Here is a 20,497-nt window from a genome sequence, read left to right as displayed (position 1 = left end):
ATTTGACATATAAAATTAGAGTTTATTCATAAAACTTCTCCCCGTATTTTTATTTAGTCATACCCTTTGTGATCTAAACAAAAGACTCGGGGAGAAAACAGGAACACTATTTTGTTCCTCCGCTTATGAACATTGGTCTGTAAAGGCTCCCACTGAAACAAAAACTTTATCAAGCCCAATGGGCCTATTAGCCCAATCAATGACATATGTTGCCCCCTTTCATCTATATCATTTCCCAACAGAAAAAAGAAAAAAGAAACCATCAAAGACACAAATATATGACAAACTAGGTGGGGATCTGACCCCAAAAAAAAAAAAAAAAAACTAGGTGGGGGCAATGGAGGAATCTAATTCAATGTTTTAATCAGTGACAAAGGTGTCATGAGGAGCAGAGGAGGCTACAAAGTTTCATCAAAATTACAAAAGCCGAATACAAGTTCAGGCCAAATAATAAAAAGACTCAAACGTACATTGCCAAAGTCATTTGGATCCAAGAGCAAATGACAACTTGGGTCGGGATTTGTTTTTACCCAACAACTTTATTTGGTTCAAACGTTCCTGCTCCTCTTCTTGTTTCTTCCTTCTCATGGCTTCTTCTTTCTGCCTCTGCAACTCTTCGAGCTCTCTGTATCGTTCCTCCTCCCTCCTCTGCTGCTCTAGAGCCTCTCTTCTCTGAGCTTCTTCGGTCTTCCTCTTGTTCTCCTCAAGTATCCTCTCGAGTTCTTCTTTTTCTTTACGAGCTTGTTCCTGCACAGAAACATACATAATCTAACAAGTTTTCCACATGACTTCAAAGTGCAATGCAGACATAGAACTTTAGGCATCGCAAGAATTAATGTTACACCAAGGCCCTAACATGGTACCTATATAATATGCTAATGATGTAAAATAAACTAAGTCTTGAGTACATCCTATTAATTATTTTCCCAAAGCAGTGAAAGCACAACAGAGGGGGAGTGATTAGAAACACAAATGATATACCTCCTTCCGTTTAGCTTCAATAACAGCAGCTTCTTTTTCTTTTTCAAGTTGGGCTGTGACTTCAACATTTAGTCTCTTTCGTCCCTCTTCCAACCGCCTTTGAATCTCGACCTGAACCTCCTCGGAGTTCAAGCTTTCTTCAACTCTCTTATGAATGGCTTCTTCAACTCTCTTTGCTGTCTCTTCTTCTATTAATTTCAATTCCGCTTCCTGTTGACGCCTGTGAAAACATACAAAATGTTAAGCATGAAAATGGCCACTCAAACAGAAGAGAATGCCACACAAAAGTGAACTCATGTTTTCCATCATACAGAACTAAGGACTAAAGCTGGACACTAGGCATTTCTTCATTTTTTTTCTACCTTTTTTTCTTTCTACCCTTTCCTAAATTACTTAATGAAAACCACAATCAATCGCAAACTAACCTCCATGACGACAAATGCACAAAAATACGGTTATGCTTTTAAGGCATACCTCTATTGGATCCTGATCCAAACAAATCAGTTTCAAAACTGGTGAACAGTAGATAAATGAGGCAGCCATTAGCCAATTTGATCATCAAACATAACAAGTTGAATTATAGCAGTACCTTCCTTCAGACAAGCCCGTGGAGACGAAATTCAAGTAACCTGCTGAAATTTTAAACTAATCATGGAAATATTTGGAACTTTTACACTAAACATCTTTCACAAGTTAGCTGTTTAACATAGGTCTTCTCTTTTGACAGTTGTGCCAAAAGCATCAGAAAAATTTATAAAAATCATATGTTCATCCTACTGAAAGTAATATTCACTCTGTTGAACCAGAGAGAAACTCGTTAAATGACAACTATGCGAAAAAGAAAAGCTTCACTTAAAGGAACACCATAACCAAACCACCTGAACATGGGTAACTAATCTGCAAGTCCAATTCCTAGAACCTTAGATGTGGCTTACAGGATTAGATCAATTATACAACCCTAAAATATAACCACAGCCCACTGATAAAAGATCAATATTAGACCTTATCACATTAAAGGAGGGATGCAATCTAATTTTTCTGCGAGTCAAGAAAAATTAGAAAAAAAGGGAGAAAGGATAAGAAATCCTATTAGAACAACCAAATGACCATACAGAGGAAAATAAATTAGAAAGCTTTAGATTAGGAGAGGATCAAAATTAGTGAGAGAAATCCCCTGCAGAAAGCATGTGTTAATTCCCAAAACAGAGAGAGAAACACTGCCTCATGAGAAATCTGATGAAAAAAGACATTCAACATCCTACTATTTTATGTAATTTTGTCTTCTTTAGACTCGAATCATAAACTAGTCAACAGATCACTATGGTCACATAGGAAGTACATTGTGAGAGAGGATAAAGAGCAAAACTTAGTATTTCATAGCTCAACCTAGGAAAAGATTTTGTGTTCTAAAGTGCAAATATCCTGAGTCAAATCTGTTAAAAAAATTTAGATGCAAGGACAATAAGACCACAAAAGTGGAGGATGTCAACAGCAGAATTCTGAAATAGTTCCACCGGGGAAATTTGAGACCACCAGATCTCTTTCACCAAAGAATTAGAAACAGTTACAAAGGTTTACAGTGGTAACATTCATGTTCAATTTTTCTATTTTTCCAGGAAGTAGTTGTCTTACCCAGAATATGCACATTTGTTTTTCAGACAGAATATTTTAAGGTCTCGATTTTCTAGTAGTGAATTACAGGCAACACATAAGAACTGAAATTATCACCATGAACCATAAGGAGCTATCCATTAGTAAATCACTAAATCATAAGTTCCATCCTATGCCATAGCTCCAGTATAAGTGAAGAAGAGACAGAGTTAGAACTCATGACAAATGAATCATCTACCTTTTCTTCTCTTCTTCTTTCCTTTGTTTGTCAACAACATTTTTCTGCTCTATTGACCCAAGACTTGAACTGGAAGACTTGTGAACAGGAGATAGCGAAGAACTCCGGCTTCTGTGTCTTCTATATCGTTTCGTGGCTGGAGATCGACTTCTATGGCGCCTCGGAGTTGGGGAACGGCTTCTGTGGCCTCTTGGTGAAATAGAGCGACTTTTTCGCCTGTATGATGACACAGAAGATCATAAGCAATGAACTAGTGCAAATTAACAGATATATTAAGTGAACATAAGACCTACCCACTGTCTACCACACTAAAGCCAAAAACATATACAGTTACCTCATCAATTGCTATTAACCATTGTGTGCTCCATCTTTTTACCACATGAAGAAGCAAATGTCACAATTGAGCAAGGGCAATAAAAAATCATCAGCACCCACCACCTGCTCACATCTCTCACTTCCCAAGTTACGAACTGATCTTCTAATTTGGTTATAGATGGCATATATCCTATCTTTTTCACTATATTATTATGGTGTATATAAATGTTATTGAAGACTAACAACTCCACATAACAATAGAAAAGCCCTCAAAAAGAAAGAAACCCAATAAAAATTTCTGAAAATAAGCATCATCAACACCAAACAGTTATGACAAAAATGCCTAATCCTTATAAATTAGAACTATGAGTCATTCAACATAATAGAATGTCCTCATTAAGCGGCCAAGCTGCTGAATAGAAGGGAGAATCCAAACAAAGAATAAGAAATCTAGCTCCCCACTGCTGTCACAAGGCAATGGTTGTGCCAAATAAAAAGCAAAAATGCTTTTCAAAATATGAAAAAAGAAAATAAAAATAATATGTACAAAACGAAAACAAAAAGGAAACCTTTTATGATAATGAAAACAAGTGCAGCCTAAATTTCATAACTTTTTTCACAAATTAATATAATAAAAGGTAAACAGTCCTACTAAAACACATCGTTTTACCCATATCACCTCATAATTAACCCAAACCACTTAAAAAAACCTTGCAATATTCTCAAGTTTATAGTGTCAATTGAAATTCGGGAGATATATATTACATCTGTTTAATATCCTTGTTTTGTCCATTCAGCATCCAACCTGAAAACAAATCTAATATACCAAATACAGAAATTTGCATTCATTGAACATTTGACATAACATCAATAGTAAACAAATATGAATTGAAATCATTCCTACTTCTACAAATTTACAATATAAGGGGAAAAAAGATACAAAATTTCCATGAATATAAGTGTTTAAGATTCATATTTTGTAACAAATACATCGTAAATCATAAAGTCCTCCATAATTCTAACTCAATATGAAGGATACAGTATTCTATCATAAAGAAAACGAATCAATTAATCATACAAAAGGCGTCACCTGCTATGAGAGTAGGATGAATAAGGAGATCGGCTTCTGTCTTTTCTGCTCCTCCTGCTATGCCTGTGTCCAACAGGAGACGGCGAATGCCTACGCCGATGGGGAGGCGATCTTGATCGCGATAAGTCTCGAGGCATCTCCTTACGCCTATCCCCAATAAGATTAAGACAATTTCCGACTTAAGACCCAGGAGTCAGGACAACCCAAAAGAAAATCGCTTCCCTGTAAAAACAAATATCAATAAATTAAAAATCTACCAGTTGAGAATAGACAACAGAAATACTCAAAAAGCACAACAAACTTATTATGCACACAGAATAATCATCAGAATCAAAGATATCAAAGTTGAAAACAACAGGATCGAAGCCATGACTTATGAGGCTCAAGAGCTTAGGGAAAATTGTGAAGTCTCAGCTAAACTTTACTGGTAGAATCATAAAACTAAAAGAACATGACTAGGCAGCTAAATAACATGGTAATATAGGATTTTTATTGGCCACGAGAGCATAAATTAAACCCTAGGTATTTAGGAACAAAACAACACTAGAGCAACCGATTATTATAGTAGATAACATATTTACATAATTGCGGTCAACAATAGATAGGTTGAAATTCAAATCAATGGATTTAATGGCAAAAGAATATCACACACGGTACCTCGGAAATGACAGATAGAGAGTGGGAGGTCGGAGATGAGTGGAGCTTCCGACAAGATGAACGGAACAGACACCCGGCCGGACGTAACGGAAGGCGGTCGGCCGGCTTGCCAGGTGAGGCTGACGGAGGTAGGGACAGAGAAGAACACGACGAAATTAGAATTTTCTTTTTTTTTTTTTGGTAATTTCAGAATAGCTATTCCAATGTGTTTTTATCGTTATTCTCTTTTTCGGTTTTTTCCTTCCTTAATTTGAGTTAGTCTTTCTTTATCTTTTTTTTCTCCCTTTAAGTTTACTAAATGGGCCTCAATATTGACCTTAAGAAAAAATAGGTTTTAAGTCCAAAAAAAGAAACGCCATAAATCAAAAACTGACATCCAACAAATTCTAAAACTGAAATAAGTTTTTTTTTTTATTGTCTTCTTTGGGCTGAAGCCCAGAACAAGGAAACCAGAGAATCAGAGAACCAGGGATGAGTCCTTTTCTAATTCTTCTCTTTCTGGAAAGGAGTCGCCGGAGACGACCTTCCTTCCAATTTTGGATCGCCGCCGCTACTTCCATGGATCTAGTGGGTGATGTCTTCTTCTCCCCAGAAACCTCCCTGATTTCCTTCCTTAAACTTCAAACCGGAGCTCCCCAAGTTCTTTGCTTTGTGACTTCGGATGTGGTGCATAAAAAAAAGGTAATGTCCACTTTATTTAGTTTCTAGAATTCGTTTAATAATTCAGTTTGATAATTGTTGACTTTTAAAATAGCCAATTAAGTTTATATTCTAAAAAATACACTCCTATTGACTCATTTGAGAGGGGGACTTGATCATTTTTAAAAGTTAGGAATTAAATTGATTTATCAAGTTAATTTGAGAGGCTGAGTGGCTAGCTCACTCGTCCATTTCAGCGAGGGTTGGAGTTTCAATCCCGGCATGTATATGTTAGCAACTTGTTGGCCAACTCCAGACATTCAAATGGAGCTGTGGCAAACTTTTTATTGGTGTCACACGAGGTGAGACAATGAAATAACAGATGATCTTAGTCCAGATATATATAGATTTTAATTTTAATATACTTGGATAGTAATATGTAATTGGATATATAGGTATAAGTGTACAACATCTTTGTATTGGTGGCATGCCAAAATTAAATTATGTTATATATATTATTCAAAAATATTTTCTAGAAGAATGTTAGAGAGCTATTAGAATTTATTGTTTTTGACGCTATCAATTTTTAAAAGTATGGAATAAAGTATGTTGGTGGATTACTAGACTAAAAGAATTAAATTAGTGGCTAAATGACGACAAAAAAACAATAAATTTTGTTGATCTCCTAACATTTCTCTATTTTGTACTTGGAAATATTTTTTATAATATGCTATCTTATAAAGCTAGATGTCTAGATGTTAAAATCCAACTAAGAACTGCACACAAGGTGTTAAATAAACACTATCCCGACAAATCGATTATGATATCTCCCATCAATTTGAACATTATGAAATGTAATTGGAGTTCAACCGATACATTTGCTCAAAATGATTTTTCTGACCAAAGCTAACTACTCTACTTCATATGCACTGAAAAATCTTGCATGATTTGCATTTGTTTTTCCAAAGAAGATATTATTAGAAGGAAAGACTCTTCTAACTTACACACAAATCAGACTTTATCCATGAACAAGATGTTACAACATACAATGATTTTAAGACAGATCATACTAGGAAAATACAATAGGCAAAAGCACAACTTGCTTGTTATTTCTTAATAAAACATTAATGCAAACCATGAAGGGATATGGCTAAAATGTAAGCTCACTCAAGGGTAGAAATATGTCTTGGTATTGAGCTTTGTGTCTCCACATCAACTCATTCCACCATCCTTGTTCACCCCTAATGGATCTTAGGTTTGTTTCCTTGTCCTTGCAAAAGGGTAAAAATTTCAACAAAGGGCACCTGTATACATTTACTTGCTCTAGAGAGGACCATCTCAATATCGTATTTGTGCATATAAATTGGAATCTTGGCAAGTTAGCTAGCAGCAGCACCTCCAGTTTTGGAAGAACTTCCTCACCGATCTCTATGACTATAAGTTCTTCTAATTCCATGCAGCTGTGAATTTCCAGTTTCTGAAGTTCTGAGAGGTATTGAATAGCCCGATTGTGAAAAATGGTTCTTAAACGTGGGCAATTCTTCAATGTCAAAACCTTTAATTTGGAAAGGGATCCAGGATTCAGAGGACCTTGAAACACACAATTCAGTAAAAGCAATTTGTTTAACAGCAATTGCTCTAGATTTGGCAGGGTGCTTTCATCTCTAGCACCATTCTCATTACCTGCTATAAGGGTATGAATTCCATTGCATTCCTCGAGTGAAAGACCGCGGATTTGCTCCAAGTTTTCTTTTCCAACTTCTGATATTTCTTCAATGTCATTGAAGTGTACCAATTCAACTGCATGGGTTTGAGGAAGTATCTCACTTACTGAAAAAGTATTCTCATGCTTGCTATTGTCATACCTTATGTATTTGCAGATCCTATACTCAAAAGGCTCCAGAATTTGAGGCTGTTTTGAGTTTGGACATCCGACAAAGAATTGGAACGAAGTAAATTGCCTTCCGGATCTCCTTCTTAGAAATCTGTCAAGAATTTCGGAAGAGGGAAAGCTGCACTGGAGGTTGGTTAGATGTTCCAAAGAAGCCAACATCGCCATCACATTTTCTGCATTACTGCACCAATCCTCATAGGAAACTACTTTAATGACCAATTCTTCTAATTTTGTAAGCCTTGAAATTGCACGAGGATCAAGATCACTGGTTTGATCTCCATTTTGTTCGCCATTTCTGATGTATGGGACACGCAAGCATCTTAAACTGATCAAGGACCCAATAAGAGATGGAATGAAACTTATCTGAGTACCCTGAATGTCGAGGAACTCAAGAAGTACAAGTGTTCCAATAGCAGGAGGTAACTGCCTTAGATGCTTACAGTGATTAAGATAGAGCCCTTTAAGACCTGTCAACTTTGACATCGATGATGGTAACCACCTAATTCCAGTGCCATACAAGTCCAACACGAGAAGACTTCTCATATGTTTCTTGAAAAACAGTTGTGGGATCGTAGACAAGTCTGGATTCTTCTGCAGCAATAGCATCAAAAGCATGCTACAATCTTGGTTTGTTGGCAAATTTTTCAGATTAGTGTCTATCATTGATACCCATCTAGCCTTCTCCCATGATAATGATTCTTGGGCATCATCAAGTTTCTCTCTAGTTTGGACATAAGAACTACATTCAGGGTGCTTAGATGATATATGCAAAGCAAGTTGTTGCATACAATCATTCATGGAAACATATATCATCTGTTTTCCTCTATCCAGAAGAGAGACATCAGTAAGATGTTCCAATATCGCCTGACCACGATCACGTGCCTTTTGATATTTCCTTGTGTTGTTAATATCACCAAGGAAGTTTTGAGCAGCCCAACACTCCACCAAATAGTCAGTATAAACCTTACAATTGGCAGGGTATAATGAAGCATACAGAAAGCATTTCTGTTTGTTTTCATCTTTCAATTCATCATAACAGAACGTCAAGAATGAGTACAACTCACTTACGCCTTCATTCTCATAATCTGGCCATCGTTCTTCAAGATCTTCCAGTCCTACCCTCCAGCTGGAAGCACTCTTTTTCAATCTGAAAGAGCGTGCTATCTTTTGTATCAGAAGGGGAAGACAAGAGCACTTGTCACATACGCGCCGAGCTATCTCTGGAATGTCCGGGAGACCAATCACAGGACCTACAGTGTTACAGAACATCTTCCATGCCTCATCCCGGGATAACAGGCCTACCTCTATCATCCTTTCTGCTCCATTCAAGGTACAAACTTGGCGATGTTGAGCAGTTATTATCACCTTACTGTGATTGTCATTACATGGTATTCCCAGCTGACCCAAGTTGATCTCATCCGCTGCCCCATCCAAAATCAGCAAATACTTCTTAGTTTGCAGCTCCTCATGTATTATTCTCGCAACTTCCTCGGGATCATTGATGACTTCAGTATCCACCTTCAATCGCTTTGCTATTTTACATTGAAGCTCGTGATCTGTGTGATCAGCTGAGAGGCTAATAAATATGACTATATCAAAGATCTCTGCAACAACATCATGGTTATTTAGGTTCTGCATCAGTGCTGTCTTCCCCACGCCCTTCATTCCAGACACTCCAATTGTTTGTATTTTGCTGCTTTTTAGCAAATCTACAATATTTTCGAGTGCACTTTGGAGAGTCTTATACCCCATGATTTCAGGAGCATAAAAAACTTTTAAGATTCGATCCAGAATCAACTGTACAATCCACAGAATTTCCCTTCTCTACGAGTTGTTGAACTTCTTTAAGTCTTTTCTCAATCTCTGGGGATAGAATTGGGTGCTTCCATGACCAAGTTGAAGTTTCATATTTGGCAATCAAATGACGAGTTTCAGCAGCTACCTCAAACACCTTTGCAGACCATAAGCGATAAGCACTTGAGGTATCTTTGTGTCTGTTTCCCTGAACTTCCTTCTCTTTATCTTCTTTCAATGCAAGTAGTCCTTGCAGTTCTTGCTTCAGAAGTTCAAAGTTCTCTCCGGAATTTCTTACAGATACCAACCTGCTTGCTAGGGCTTCTCCTCCAACCTGATTTGCTACCTCTGTTGCCAAATCTCCGAGATTGGAAACAATGTTTCCGAAACCAGCCATGATGATTAAATGCCTAGATCAAATGGCACAAAAACATATGTTAAGCACACAGCACTAGAACTTGAATTATCGTGGGATTGTGAAAGAAGTGAAACAGAACACAAAACTCATGACACTTGTTTCATTTCATAGAGTATTCTTAATTCAGTTACATGCCTATTAGATATATGCCTCTGTCTAACAGCGCAAACTTCTGGCATAAGTGATCAAAAGAAGGAATTTCAGCATTTGAATTATTGTACACCCACAGTGTGATTCAAACAAAGTAGTTATAGTGAGCAGTTAAGGTTAAAATTTTTCATATATATACCTGACAAATACGTTTAGCAAGAAAAATGATAAGCAGCTATTCAATTCTTGGCGGAATACAGCTTGTTTAGAATGAATGAAACGAAAACACTTAACATGGATGAGTTAAACTTATGATTGCATGTGAAGGACTTACGGTTACTGAAACAAACAAGCGCAGAATGAGTTTGCCACGTTGAAGTAGTCACTAGTCAGGGAGTGAGGCTTATTCGAGATCTAGAATCCAAGGTGCAGGTTCAGGTCCACTGTTACTGACAAAACGGAAACCAGAAGAAGAAAATGGCGGAAGCAATCACACGATTACGGAAGAATATACCCTGTAGTAATAAAATTTTCCAAAAGAAGTGGTTAAATGTTAACTCAAGTCAAGTCAACTTTACCAGGTAGCTTCCGAGAAATGTCATTGTGAGTGTTTCAAAGGTTAGTATTTTTCCACGGCTTCTCCTTATTATATATCATTAGTCGTTCTCATTGTTTTTTGAGTAGCTGGAGTAAGAAATCGTGGACATTTCTTTCTTCACTATTTCACATTGCCTTGACTGATGCGAGGACTCTAAAATCCCTAACAAGTCTTCTTGGTACTTGGTGAGTCTCTGGAGCGGAGATCGTAATCCTGATTCCTAACTTCGACGGCTTAACTCGGATCAGAAGAACAGCGCTTCAATTCTATTTGGTACACTTGCGTCTCACAGATACTAGTATTCTTCATTTCTTTGTTACTGCTAGTTACTTATGTTGCAGCATTTAATTAATCCTTACAAGAAGAAATAAATCTTCTTATGCCGAATTCTTTTTCAAATGAACTGAGATGTAATTTAGCTGAAGCCTTTATACATCACAGTCATGCAAGTTAATAACCGGGTTATAATCTTTCATAATATTTTAAAATATTTATTCTATTTAGAGTGTATTAACTATCTATTCAGATTAATTTCTACTATATAATAACAAAAAAGAGTCTTAATGGTAAAATTTCTTGTTGCTTGGCACTCCTTACAGGGAACTAGCAGATACTAAGTTCCAACATGAGCAAAGCAGGTGATATTCCCAAAACAGAATCTGAAGAGGCCTCGGCTTCTCAGATTAGAACTTTGACGAGCTTGCAATCAACAATTTCCTCACTTGAATTGATAAATAGTTTGAGGAGGAAGAGGGATTTGATGAGCCTCTTGTGTAGTTACCCACTGGACATGAGAGTGATCTTTGATGATTTCATACCAAAGGCATATTGTGAGAGGAAGCTGCTGCTTAAGCTAGAAGGACTTCTTCCAAAAGCGATAATAAGGGATGCTGAAAATGGTGACAGGTCCGGCTCCAACTTCATCTTTGGTGATGCCAACTCGGACTTAATTCCAGAAGCTATTCTCGATATGGCTGCTGATCTTGCTGTCCACCAACTCATGCAAACATTGATTTCCATTTGTAAAAGCAAAAGTCCAAAGCATGCAAAATGCATCAGGTTATCAACAAGAAATGATGTTGAAAAGAGAACAGTCATGGAAAAAGTAACTGCAGCCTTGAATGACAAGCACCATTCACTTGACATTCTTAATTCATTTCATGGACATCTGACTATTGATGCCACCGGATATCCAACTTCAGAAGCAGAGAAGGAACTTAAGCAACATATCTGTCAACTACTTCAGCTTTCAGCTATTAAATACGATGACATCTTGTGCACCCTACAGATTGAAGACGAGATGTCAAGAAGCAGGTATCTAGTAATTCTTGTAGATAGGGATGGTGAGGAAATTGTTGATCCACAAAAAGTGGGACTTTATGGTACTCTACTGACAGGAGTTTTGGTATTCATTACCACTGACTCACCATCATCTCAACAGGCTAAAGAAGGAGGATTGAAGGATGGGTTAGTGAACTTGGAAATACGGACAAAAGAACATTTGCTGCCATGGGTGGTCTTCTGTGACACTGCGGGGAAGGAGTTTGTATATTCATCAGGTGCTATCCTGACAACTGCAGTGCGCATAGTTGAGGAGTGTCGTAGCCACCTTCATGCAATTCTCCTTGTGGCAAAGTGGTTGAAGAATCATCAAGATGTCAGAATGTGGGAACTTGCTCTCCACAAATTACAATTTACTAATCCTTCACACGATGTCATCAATTTTCATGGTTTGAACAGCATCATGATAAACACATTCCTAAACTTAATATGGGATGGCATGAATAAGACACAACAGAATTGCCTACTGAGCTGTTCAGTCATTCCCAAAATTAGAGATGGCATGGTTGATCATGAATTGAAGAATCACTGGATGTCTTCTCTTTTTGTGGATGCGGGAGAAACAGAAAAGAACCTAAGACAGCTTGTGGAAAATTCCATCTTTCTTCAATTCGACGGTGTTGGAGGCAGGTATATTTGGTTACCAGAAGAAACCTATCAAATGTTAGAATGGATATACACCTTAGACCCATTGTTCATAGAGAAATCGAACCTAGGATTGACTGAACCACCCAACACTGACAAATGGCATAATGCTGTACGAATTGAATTAGCAGGCAATAAAATCTCTGAGCTACCAGAGTCCCCAGATTGTCTGCAACTCAAAGTTTTGATGCTGCAACGCAATGCTGATTTGACAAAAATACCATCTTCATTTTTTTATCACATGCCTCTGCTTTGCATCCTGAACTTATCCTACACTAGTGTAAGAGAACTGCCATGTTCCTTGTTCTTTCTGAAGCACCTTAGAGAACTATATCTGAAAGGTTGTGAATGCTTCATGAAATTGCCACCTGAAATCGGAAATTTGGAGAAGCTTGAGAAGCTTGATCTTGATGAGACTCAGATCACACATCTGCCAAAAGAGGTCCAGAAGTTAACAAATATTCAAAGCTTGACCCTCTGCTTTTATGAATATCATGTTAAGAAGAACGTGCCATATTCCTGCTCAACGATTATTCCGTCTGGCGTGCTACCTAAACTCGAGAGGTTGGAACATTTGTGTATTGGTGTAAACCCTGATGATGCGCGGTGGAATAAAAATGTGCAAGTCATTCTACCAGAAATATTGGGATTAGAGTGTTTACAAACTCTCAGCATTTATATCCCACAACTGGAACTTTTGAAGCTCATACCGGCCCGCATTTTTGAACTTGATTTCAGGTTCATTGTTGGTCATCATATGCAGCGGATTATATCAAGCATGCCACCTGCCACTGATGTGGAATTTAAACAAAGTAACCGCAGCTTAAAATTTGTAAAAGGTGAGGGTGTCACAGATGAAATCAAAATGCTACTTAGACACAGCAAAGCTCTTTTCTTGGATCGGCATTTCACCTTAAAGAGTCTAACTGAATTCGAAATGAAAAATTTAGAGCAACTACGTGTGTGCATATTGACAGAATGCAAAGAAATGCAAACAATTGGTGGAGGAGGTGACTTAGACGATAATATTGATATGCTTCCGCATCTGCTATTCTTAAGTATATTCCAGATGAAGAATCTAAGAAGCATCTGGGAAGGCTCAACTCCTCCACCCTGCTTATTTGGTATGTTGCAGTCTTTGTCATTGCAAAGTTGTCCCAAGTTAACGACTCTCTTCTCTGTGGATTTTGTGGGAAATCTTTCTTTGTTGAAGGAGCTCATGGTGAAAGACTGTCCCAAATTAAGTACCCTAATAAGCTATAAGCCTTTTTCTTATACATGTAACCCCAGTGCCGATACTTTCCTCCCTAAATTGAGCAAGTTATGGCTTCTCCATCTTCCTGAATTGACCAGCATTTCGAGTGGGTTGGGCATTGGACCTGGTTTAAAAGAAGTAGGATTTTATGGTTGCCCAAAGATGCGTAATCTTTCAAGGAAGGAATTGGTAAGCAGAGCACTAACTGTAATCAAGGGACACACAAACTGGTGGAAGGCGCTAGAAGGTCGACCGTCTACATTTGATCAGGTTTTTTCCCCAATCCATGAAGAGGCGGACTTGATGACTCAATTAGGTAATTATGATGATGACATTATTTTGAAGAGGTCTTATTAATTGTTTGAATTATGCTTGTTACGTAATTGGCTTCATTCACATGTTAAAACGGCTGGCTCACCAGGTACGCCATTACAGCACACGGGGTTTGCAACTCCAGCATCAAATTCACCAGCTTCAAGTGGCAAGGGCCTCAAAAACAAGAAGGGTTCCAGGTTCTCCAACCTTAGGTACGCAACATCTTACATGCACACTGTTAAATTTGGGTATATTATCCATCAGACACGGTTATTTAATTTATTTCATACCTTTAAGTTGAATACATTAAATAACTTTTTGAATCAACTTAACCAATTTTTTTGTTTTCTCCAGAATATCAATACCTCAACTCCGATCTGCCGTTCTTTCAAATAAATTCTCCAGAGAGATTCGATACAGAGGGATTTTGGAGAGGCCCTGGGGCCGTTACACGTCCCAGGTTTGCGAACCTGGCAAGAACAGCATCTGGCTCGGCACCTTTGACCCTGCTGAAGAGGCCGCAGGTGCCGACGACGCAACCGCACGTGAGTTCCCCGGCCATAAGGCCAAAACCAATTTGCCCAGCCAGAGTAGTATCCTCTACTCCAACACCTTCGATGCCGCCGAGGAGTCTGCAAATTCTGCAAAGGTTACACATCCCTATGACAAGGCGACACGTGAGTTCATGAATCCTCAGCGGTATGCTTTTTAAGTGAACTGAGCCATGGCAAAAGATAAGGTGCTGGAGATGATTGTCTCCTGAATCATTAGGAAATGAATCATGACGAATGTTGTAATCATATATCTCTTAAGAATCAAGGGATAACTACATTACTGAAGCTTAGAGATTAAGCAGTATCATTCATAAACCTAACTACTAGCTGGCATATCAGATCCATACATGAAAGTAATAGATTTTCCATGCGTCATGAACATTAAATCTTTGGAATTTTCACTGGTGGCTGAATCATGAATTCTAAGCATATCAATTTTGGTACATCAATTCTGATCCAATTTCTGTATCAGCAATATATAAGTGAAAATAATAAAATGAGGCTAAAGGAAAAGTATCTTATATTCTTATTGCAAGATTTAACTTGAGTACATTTCAATAAGAGGGGTGTTACTGCTACTGTTATGTTTTAAGAAGGATGAACCTTGCCAGAAGAGAGTCCCTTCCAAGCAGATTTCATGGAAGCGGTGGCTGAATTGAGTGCAGCCTCAATATACTTCTTGGAAGCAATGGAGGCAGCCTTCTCCATCAAATTTCCCATTTTTCTTGCACTCTCAGCAGTGTTAACTAGGCTCTCCATTTCAGCCTTTTACATGCTCTCAAGCTCCTCTTCGAAGCGCCGGAACTCGTCCATGGCACTTTCCATGACAGAATCAAGGTAGTCCTCAGCTTCCTTCATGGAAACCTCAACCTCTTCAACCTCTTTCTGTTGCTCAAGTTCTGCAGCTGCCCATGCCTTGTATGACTCGATCTCAAACGGCTACATGAGATCCTCAACTGTGGATGGATCAAAGCTCTTGTCTTGCAGAGCATGGTCTGAGAGCAAGGTGAATTGTGACAGAAGGGCTTCCATGTTTTCTCTCTTTTCTCTTGGTGAGTATGAAATTGTTGAATTTAAGAAGCAGATCTTGTTTCTGTATTTAGTGCAAGAAAAAGTATAAAGGGATAGTATTTTTGGCTTTTATATTTGACGAACTATTTTAAGGGCTATAATAATTTTCCACAAAGTTAATGAATAGTATATATTTAAAAGAATTATAAAAGATTTCTCTTTTTTATTGAGTTTGGCCTCATCAAGGTTGTAGATGAACTAAGCCTCAGTTTGATGTGAAATGGAACCGTTGAAATTAATTTTTATTTCTGTATGATGAAGATAAGGTTTGATACTTTGATGGATGGCTCATGTTATACACTGACATACTAATATGTAATTTGCTATCTAGGAATAAGATTTTTATATTGGTGGCATGCCAAAATAAAATTATATTATATATTATTCAAAAATGTTTTGTTTTAATATGCTATATTCTATAAAACTAGATGTCTAGATGTTAAAAATCTAACTAGGAACTGCGCACAAGGTGTTCATTAAACAAACACTATCCATACAAACCGATTATGATATCTCCCATCAATTTGAACATCATGAAATGTGATCGGAGTTCAACCGATACATTTGCTTAAAATGATTTTTCTGACGAAAGCTAACTACACTACTCCACATGCACTAAAAAATCTTGCATGATCTGCATTTATTTTTTTCAAAGAAGATATTATTAGAAGGAAAGACTCTTCTAACTTACACAAATCAAACTTTATCCATGAACAAGATGTTACAACTTACAATGCTTTTAAGACAGAACATACTAGGAAAATACAACAGGGACAAGCACAACTTGCTTTTTTATTTCTTCATAAAACGTTAATCCGAACCATGAAGAAATATGGCTAAAATGTAAGCTCATTCGAGGGTAGAAATATGTCTTGGTATTGAGCTTTGTGTTTCCACTTCAACTCATTCCACCATCCTTGTTCACCCCTAATGGATCTTAGGTTTGTTTCCTTGTCCTTGCAAAATGGTAAAGATTTCAACAGAGGGCACCTGTATATATTTACTCGCTCTAGAGAGGACCATCTCAATGTCATGTCTGGGGTTACAAATCTGAGTCTTGGCAAGTTAGCTAGCAGCAGCACCTCCAGTTTTGGAAGAACATCCTCACCGATCTCTATGATTGGAATAAGTTCTTCTAATCTAAAGCAGCTGTGAATTTCCAGTTTCTGAAGCTCTGAGAGATATTGAATAGCCCCATTGCAAAAAATGGTTATTAAAAAGGGGCAATTCTTCAATGTCAAAACCTTTAATTTGGAAAGGGATCCAGGGTTCAGAGGACCTCGAAACACACAATTCAGTTCAAGCAATTTGTTTAACAGCAATTGCTCTAGATTTGGCAGGCCGATTTCATCTCTAGAACCATTCACGTTACCTCCTATAAGGGTATGAATTTCATTGCATTCCTCGAGTGAAAGACCCCGAATTTGCTCCAAGTTTTCTTTTCCAAGGTCTGATATTTCTTTAATTTCCTTGAAGTGTACCAATTCAACTGCATGGGTTTGAGGAAGTATCTCACTTATTGAAAAAGTATTCTCATGCTTGCTATTGTCATACCTTATGTATTTGGAAATCCTATACTCAAAAGACTCTAGAATTTGTGGCCGTTTTGAGTTTGGACATCCGACAAAGAATTGGAACGAAGTAAATTGCCTTCCAGATCTCCTTCTTAGAAACCTGTCAAGAATGTTGGAAGAGGGAAAGCTGCACTGAAGGTTGGTTAGATGTTCCAAAGAAGTCAACATCGCCATCACATTTTCTGCATTACTGCACCAATCCTCAAAGGAAACTACTTCGATGACCAATTCTTCTAATCTCGTGAGCCTTAAAATTGCACAAGGATCAAGATCACCTGTTTGATCCATATTTTGATCACCACTTCTGATGTATGGGACTCGCAGGCATCTTAAATTGATCAAGTACCCAATTAGAGATGGGATGAAGCTTATCTGGGTACCCCGAATGTCGAGGAACTCAAGAAGCTCAAGTGTTCCAATAGCAGGATGTAACTCCCTTAGATGCTTACAGTGATTAAGATAGAGCCCTTTAAGACCTGTCAACTTTGACATCGATGATGGTAACCACCTAATTCCAGTGCCATACAAGTCCAACACAAGAAGACTTCTCATGTGTTTCTTGAAAAACAGTTGTGGGATCGTAGACAAGTCTGGATTCTTTTGCAGCAATAGCATCAAAAGCATGCTACAATCTTGGTTTGTTGGCAAACTTTTCAGATTAGTGTCTATCATTGATACCCATCTAGCCTTCTCCCATGATAATGATTCTTGGGCATCATCAAGTTTCTCTCTAGTTTGGACGTAAGAACTACATTCAGGGTGCTTAGATGATATATGCAAAGCAAGTTGTTGCATACAATCATTCATGGAAACATATATCATCTGTTTTCCTCTATCCAGAAGAGAGACATCAGTAAGATGTTCCAATATTGCCTGACCACGATCCCGTGCCTTTTGGTATTTCCTTGTGTTGTTAACATCACCAAGGAAGTTCTGAGCAGCCCAACACTCCACCAAATAGTCAGTATAAACCTTGCAATTGGCAGGGTACAATGAAGCATACAGAAAGCATTTCTGTTTGTTTTCATCTTTCAATTCATCATAACAGAACGTCAAGAATGAGTACAACTCACTCACGCCTTCATTCTCATAATCCGGCCATCGTTCTTCAAGATCTTCCAGTCCTACCCTCCAGCTGGAAGCACTCTTTTTCAATCTGAAAGAGCGTGCTATCTTCTGTATCAGAAGGGGAAGACAAGAGCACTTGTCACATACACGCCGAGCTATCTCTGGAATGTCCGGGAGATCAATCACAGGACCTACAGTGTTACAGAACATCTTCCATGCCTCATCCCGGGATAACAGGCCTACCTCAATCATCCTTTCTGCTCCATTCAAGGTACAAACTTGGCGATGTTGAGCAGTTATTATCACCTTACTGTGATTGTCATTACATGGTATTCCCAGCTGACCCAAGTTGATCTCATCCGCTGCCCCATCCAAAATCAGCAAATACTTCTTAGTTTGCAGCTCCTCATGTATTATTCTCGCAACTTCCTCGGGATCATTGATGACTTCAGTATCCACCTTCAATCGCTTTGCTATTTTACATTGAAGCTCGTGATCTGTGTGATCAGCTGAGAGGCTAATAAATATGACTATATCAAAGATCTCTGCAACAACATCATGGTTATTTAGGTTCTGCATCAGTGCTGTCTTCCCCACGCCCTTCATTCCAGCCACTCCAATGGTTTGTATTTTGCTGCTTTTTAGCAGATCTACAATATTTTCGAGTGCACTTTGGAGAGTCTTATACCCCATGATTTCAGGAGCATAAAAAACTTTTAAGATTCGATCTGGTGGTTTATCAACTGTAGAATCCACAGAATTTCCCTTGTCTGCGAGTTGTTGAACTTCTTTAAGCTTTTTCTCAATCTCTGTGGATAGGATTGGGTGCTTCCAAGACCAAGTTGAAGTTTCATATTTGGCAATCAAATGACGAGTTTCAGCAGCTACCTCAAACACCTTTGCAGACCATAAGCGATAAGCACTTGAGGTATCTTTGTGTCTGTTTCCTTGAACTTCCTTCTCTTTATCTTCTTTCAATGCAAGTAGTCCTTGCAGTTCTTGCTTCAGAAGTTCAAAGTTCTCTCCCGAATTTCTTACAGATACCAACCTGCTTGCTAGGGCTTCTCCTCCAACCTGCTTTGCTACCTCTGTTGCCAAATCTCCGAGATTGGAAGCAATGTTTCCGAAACCAGCCATGATGATTAAATGCCTGGATCAGATGGTACAAAAACATATGTTAAGCACACAGCATTAGAACATGAATTATCGTGGGATTGTGAAAGAAATGAAACAAAGCACAAAAATCATGATACTTAATTCATTTCATAGAGTATATTATTAATTTAGTTTCATATTAGATATATAACGGTTCACGAGCATTGCCTAACAGCTTAGAGTATGATTCTTATTGCCAAAAAAGAAAAAGTAAAAAAAAGCCTATTTGCCCTTCAAACTCAACACACTCTTGATATGAATTGTTGTGCACTCACAGTGTGATTCAATCAAAGTGAGCAGTTAAGGTTAAATCTTTTGAAAACTTTTTAAGTCTGTAAATTTTTTAACAGTTGATTTTAATTATATATATTATATAGTTTTTATAATTAAAATTAACGGTTAAAAATTATTGAATCACCAATGTATCAGGACTCTTAAAAGTTTTTCAAATTTTTTCATATTTACCTGACAAATACGTTTTAGCAAGAAAAATGATAAGTAGTTATTCGATTCATAGGGGAATACACCTTGTTTAGAATGAATAAAGCTAAAACCCGTGGCAGGGATGGGTTCAATTTATGATTGCATATGGAGGACTTACAGAATTAGTTTGCCACGTTGACGTAGTCACTACTATTCAAGGAGTGAGGCTTGGTCGAGATCTAGATTCCAGGTGCAGGTTTAGGTCCATTGTTACTGACAAAACAGAAACCAGAAGAAGAAAGTGGCGGGATCAAGTCAACTCAACTTTACCAGGCAGCTTCCGAGAAATATCATTTAAGCTTCGCATGTTAGTATTTTTCCATGACCTCTAATCTATTTATAATATATTAAAACATAAAAGTAGTGTTCTAATGCGGTTTTAATCCTCTAACTTTTTAAGAGTAAACTACTAATTTAGTTGTTGTCTATTTTTTACGATGACAATAGGATTCTTTAAAATAAAAACGATCCATTTCAATTTTTGTGTTTTATTTTCGTGGTACAAAATAATTTTATGAATGTTTTTTTATCAACTCTAAATAAAAAATATTGACGTGTCAAGTTTAATAAATAAAGAGTTAATTGTTTCTGAATTTAAATTGATTAAAAATTTATTTGTCTTTATTCTTTAAACAATATCTTTTTTAAATTTATAATTTATTATATTAATATTCTTTTTTTAATAAAAATGACTAAATATATAGTATAATA

General features: G+C 37.5%; 4 protein-coding genes and 1 pseudogene across 11 annotated transcripts; 1 reads left to right on the top strand and 4 right to left on the bottom strand.

Moving 5' to 3' along the window:
• Positions 1–329: 329 nt before the first annotated feature.
• LOC112783243 (uncharacterized) lies at positions 330–5,793 on the bottom strand. Of its 5 annotated transcripts, none has more exons than XM_072229307.1 (6): positions 4,893–5,131; positions 4,236–4,457; positions 2,831–3,046; positions 1,571–1,610; positions 982–1,201; positions 330–747 (listed from the first exon to the last, which is right to left on the bottom strand). In XM_072229307.1, exons 3-6 carry the CDS (start codon positions 2,868–2,870, stop codon positions 481–483), a joined length of 567 nt encoding a protein of 188 aa, XP_072085408.1. In that variant the 5' UTR covers positions 2,871–3,046; positions 4,236–4,457; positions 4,893–5,131; the 3' UTR covers positions 330–480. The 5 variants fall into 5 exon arrangements, with proteins under 5 accessions (XP_072085408.1, XP_072085409.1, XP_025681872.1 ...); XM_072229308.1 differs by lacking the exon at positions 4,893–5,131 and adding an exon at positions 4,592–4,819; XM_025826087.3 differs by lacking the exon at positions 1,571–1,610 and having other exon boundaries at positions 4,893–5,793.
• LOC112785428 (disease resistance protein RPS2) lies at positions 5,360–15,751 on the top strand. Of its 3 annotated transcripts, none has more exons than XM_025828897.3 (4): positions 5,360–5,573; positions 10,925–13,882; positions 13,988–14,093; positions 14,236–15,751. In XM_025828897.3, exons 2-4 carry the CDS (start codon positions 10,951–10,953, stop codon positions 14,591–14,593), a joined length of 3,396 nt encoding a protein of 1,131 aa, XP_025684682.1. In that variant the 5' UTR covers positions 5,360–5,573; positions 10,925–10,950; the 3' UTR covers positions 14,594–15,751. The 3 variants fall into 3 exon arrangements, 2 of the variants coding, with proteins under 2 accessions (XP_025684682.1, XP_029152168.1); XM_029296335.2 differs by lacking the exon at positions 5,360–5,573 and adding an exon at positions 10,313–10,598; XR_003816383.2 differs by lacking the exons at positions 10,925–13,882; positions 13,988–14,093; positions 14,236–15,751 and adding an exon at positions 5,789–6,069 and having other exon boundaries at positions 5,378–5,573.
• On the bottom strand, positions 6,424–9,360 carry LOC114926110 (disease resistance protein At4g27190-like). Its single transcript, XM_072229305.1, has one exon. The coding sequence runs from the start codon at positions 9,175–9,177 to the stop codon at positions 6,682–6,684; it is 2,496 nt and encodes an 831-aa protein (XP_072085406.1). The 5' UTR covers positions 9,178–9,360; the 3' UTR covers positions 6,424–6,681.
• LOC112783245 (uncharacterized) lies at positions 14,811–15,467 on the bottom strand (annotated as a pseudogene).
• A 366-nt stretch (positions 15,752–16,117) lies between the features above and the next one.
• On the bottom strand, positions 16,118–20,135 carry LOC112783849 (disease resistance protein At4g27190). 2 transcript variants are annotated; one of them, XM_025826920.3, is made up of 2 exons: positions 19,905–20,135; positions 16,118–19,298 (listed from the first exon to the last, which is right to left on the bottom strand). In XM_025826920.3, the coding sequence occupies exon 2, from the start codon at positions 19,283–19,285 to the stop codon at positions 16,343–16,345; it is 2,943 nt and encodes a 980-aa protein (XP_025682705.1). In that variant the 5' UTR covers positions 19,286–19,298; positions 19,905–20,135; the 3' UTR covers positions 16,118–16,342. The 2 variants fall into 2 exon arrangements, with proteins under 2 accessions (XP_025682705.1, XP_025682706.1); XM_025826921.3 differs by lacking the exon at positions 19,905–20,135 and adding an exon at positions 19,769–19,900.
• Between the last annotated feature and the right edge of the window lie 362 nt (positions 20,136–20,497).

Source organism: Arachis hypogaea, chromosome 20, assembly GCF_003086295.3.
Source record: "Arachis hypogaea cultivar Tifrunner chromosome 20, arahy.Tifrunner.gnm2.J5K5, whole genome shotgun sequence".
Lineage (NCBI taxonomy): Eukaryota > Viridiplantae > Streptophyta > Magnoliopsida > Fabales > Fabaceae > Arachis > Arachis hypogaea.
This window is presented reverse-complemented; position numbering and strand designations above follow the sequence as displayed.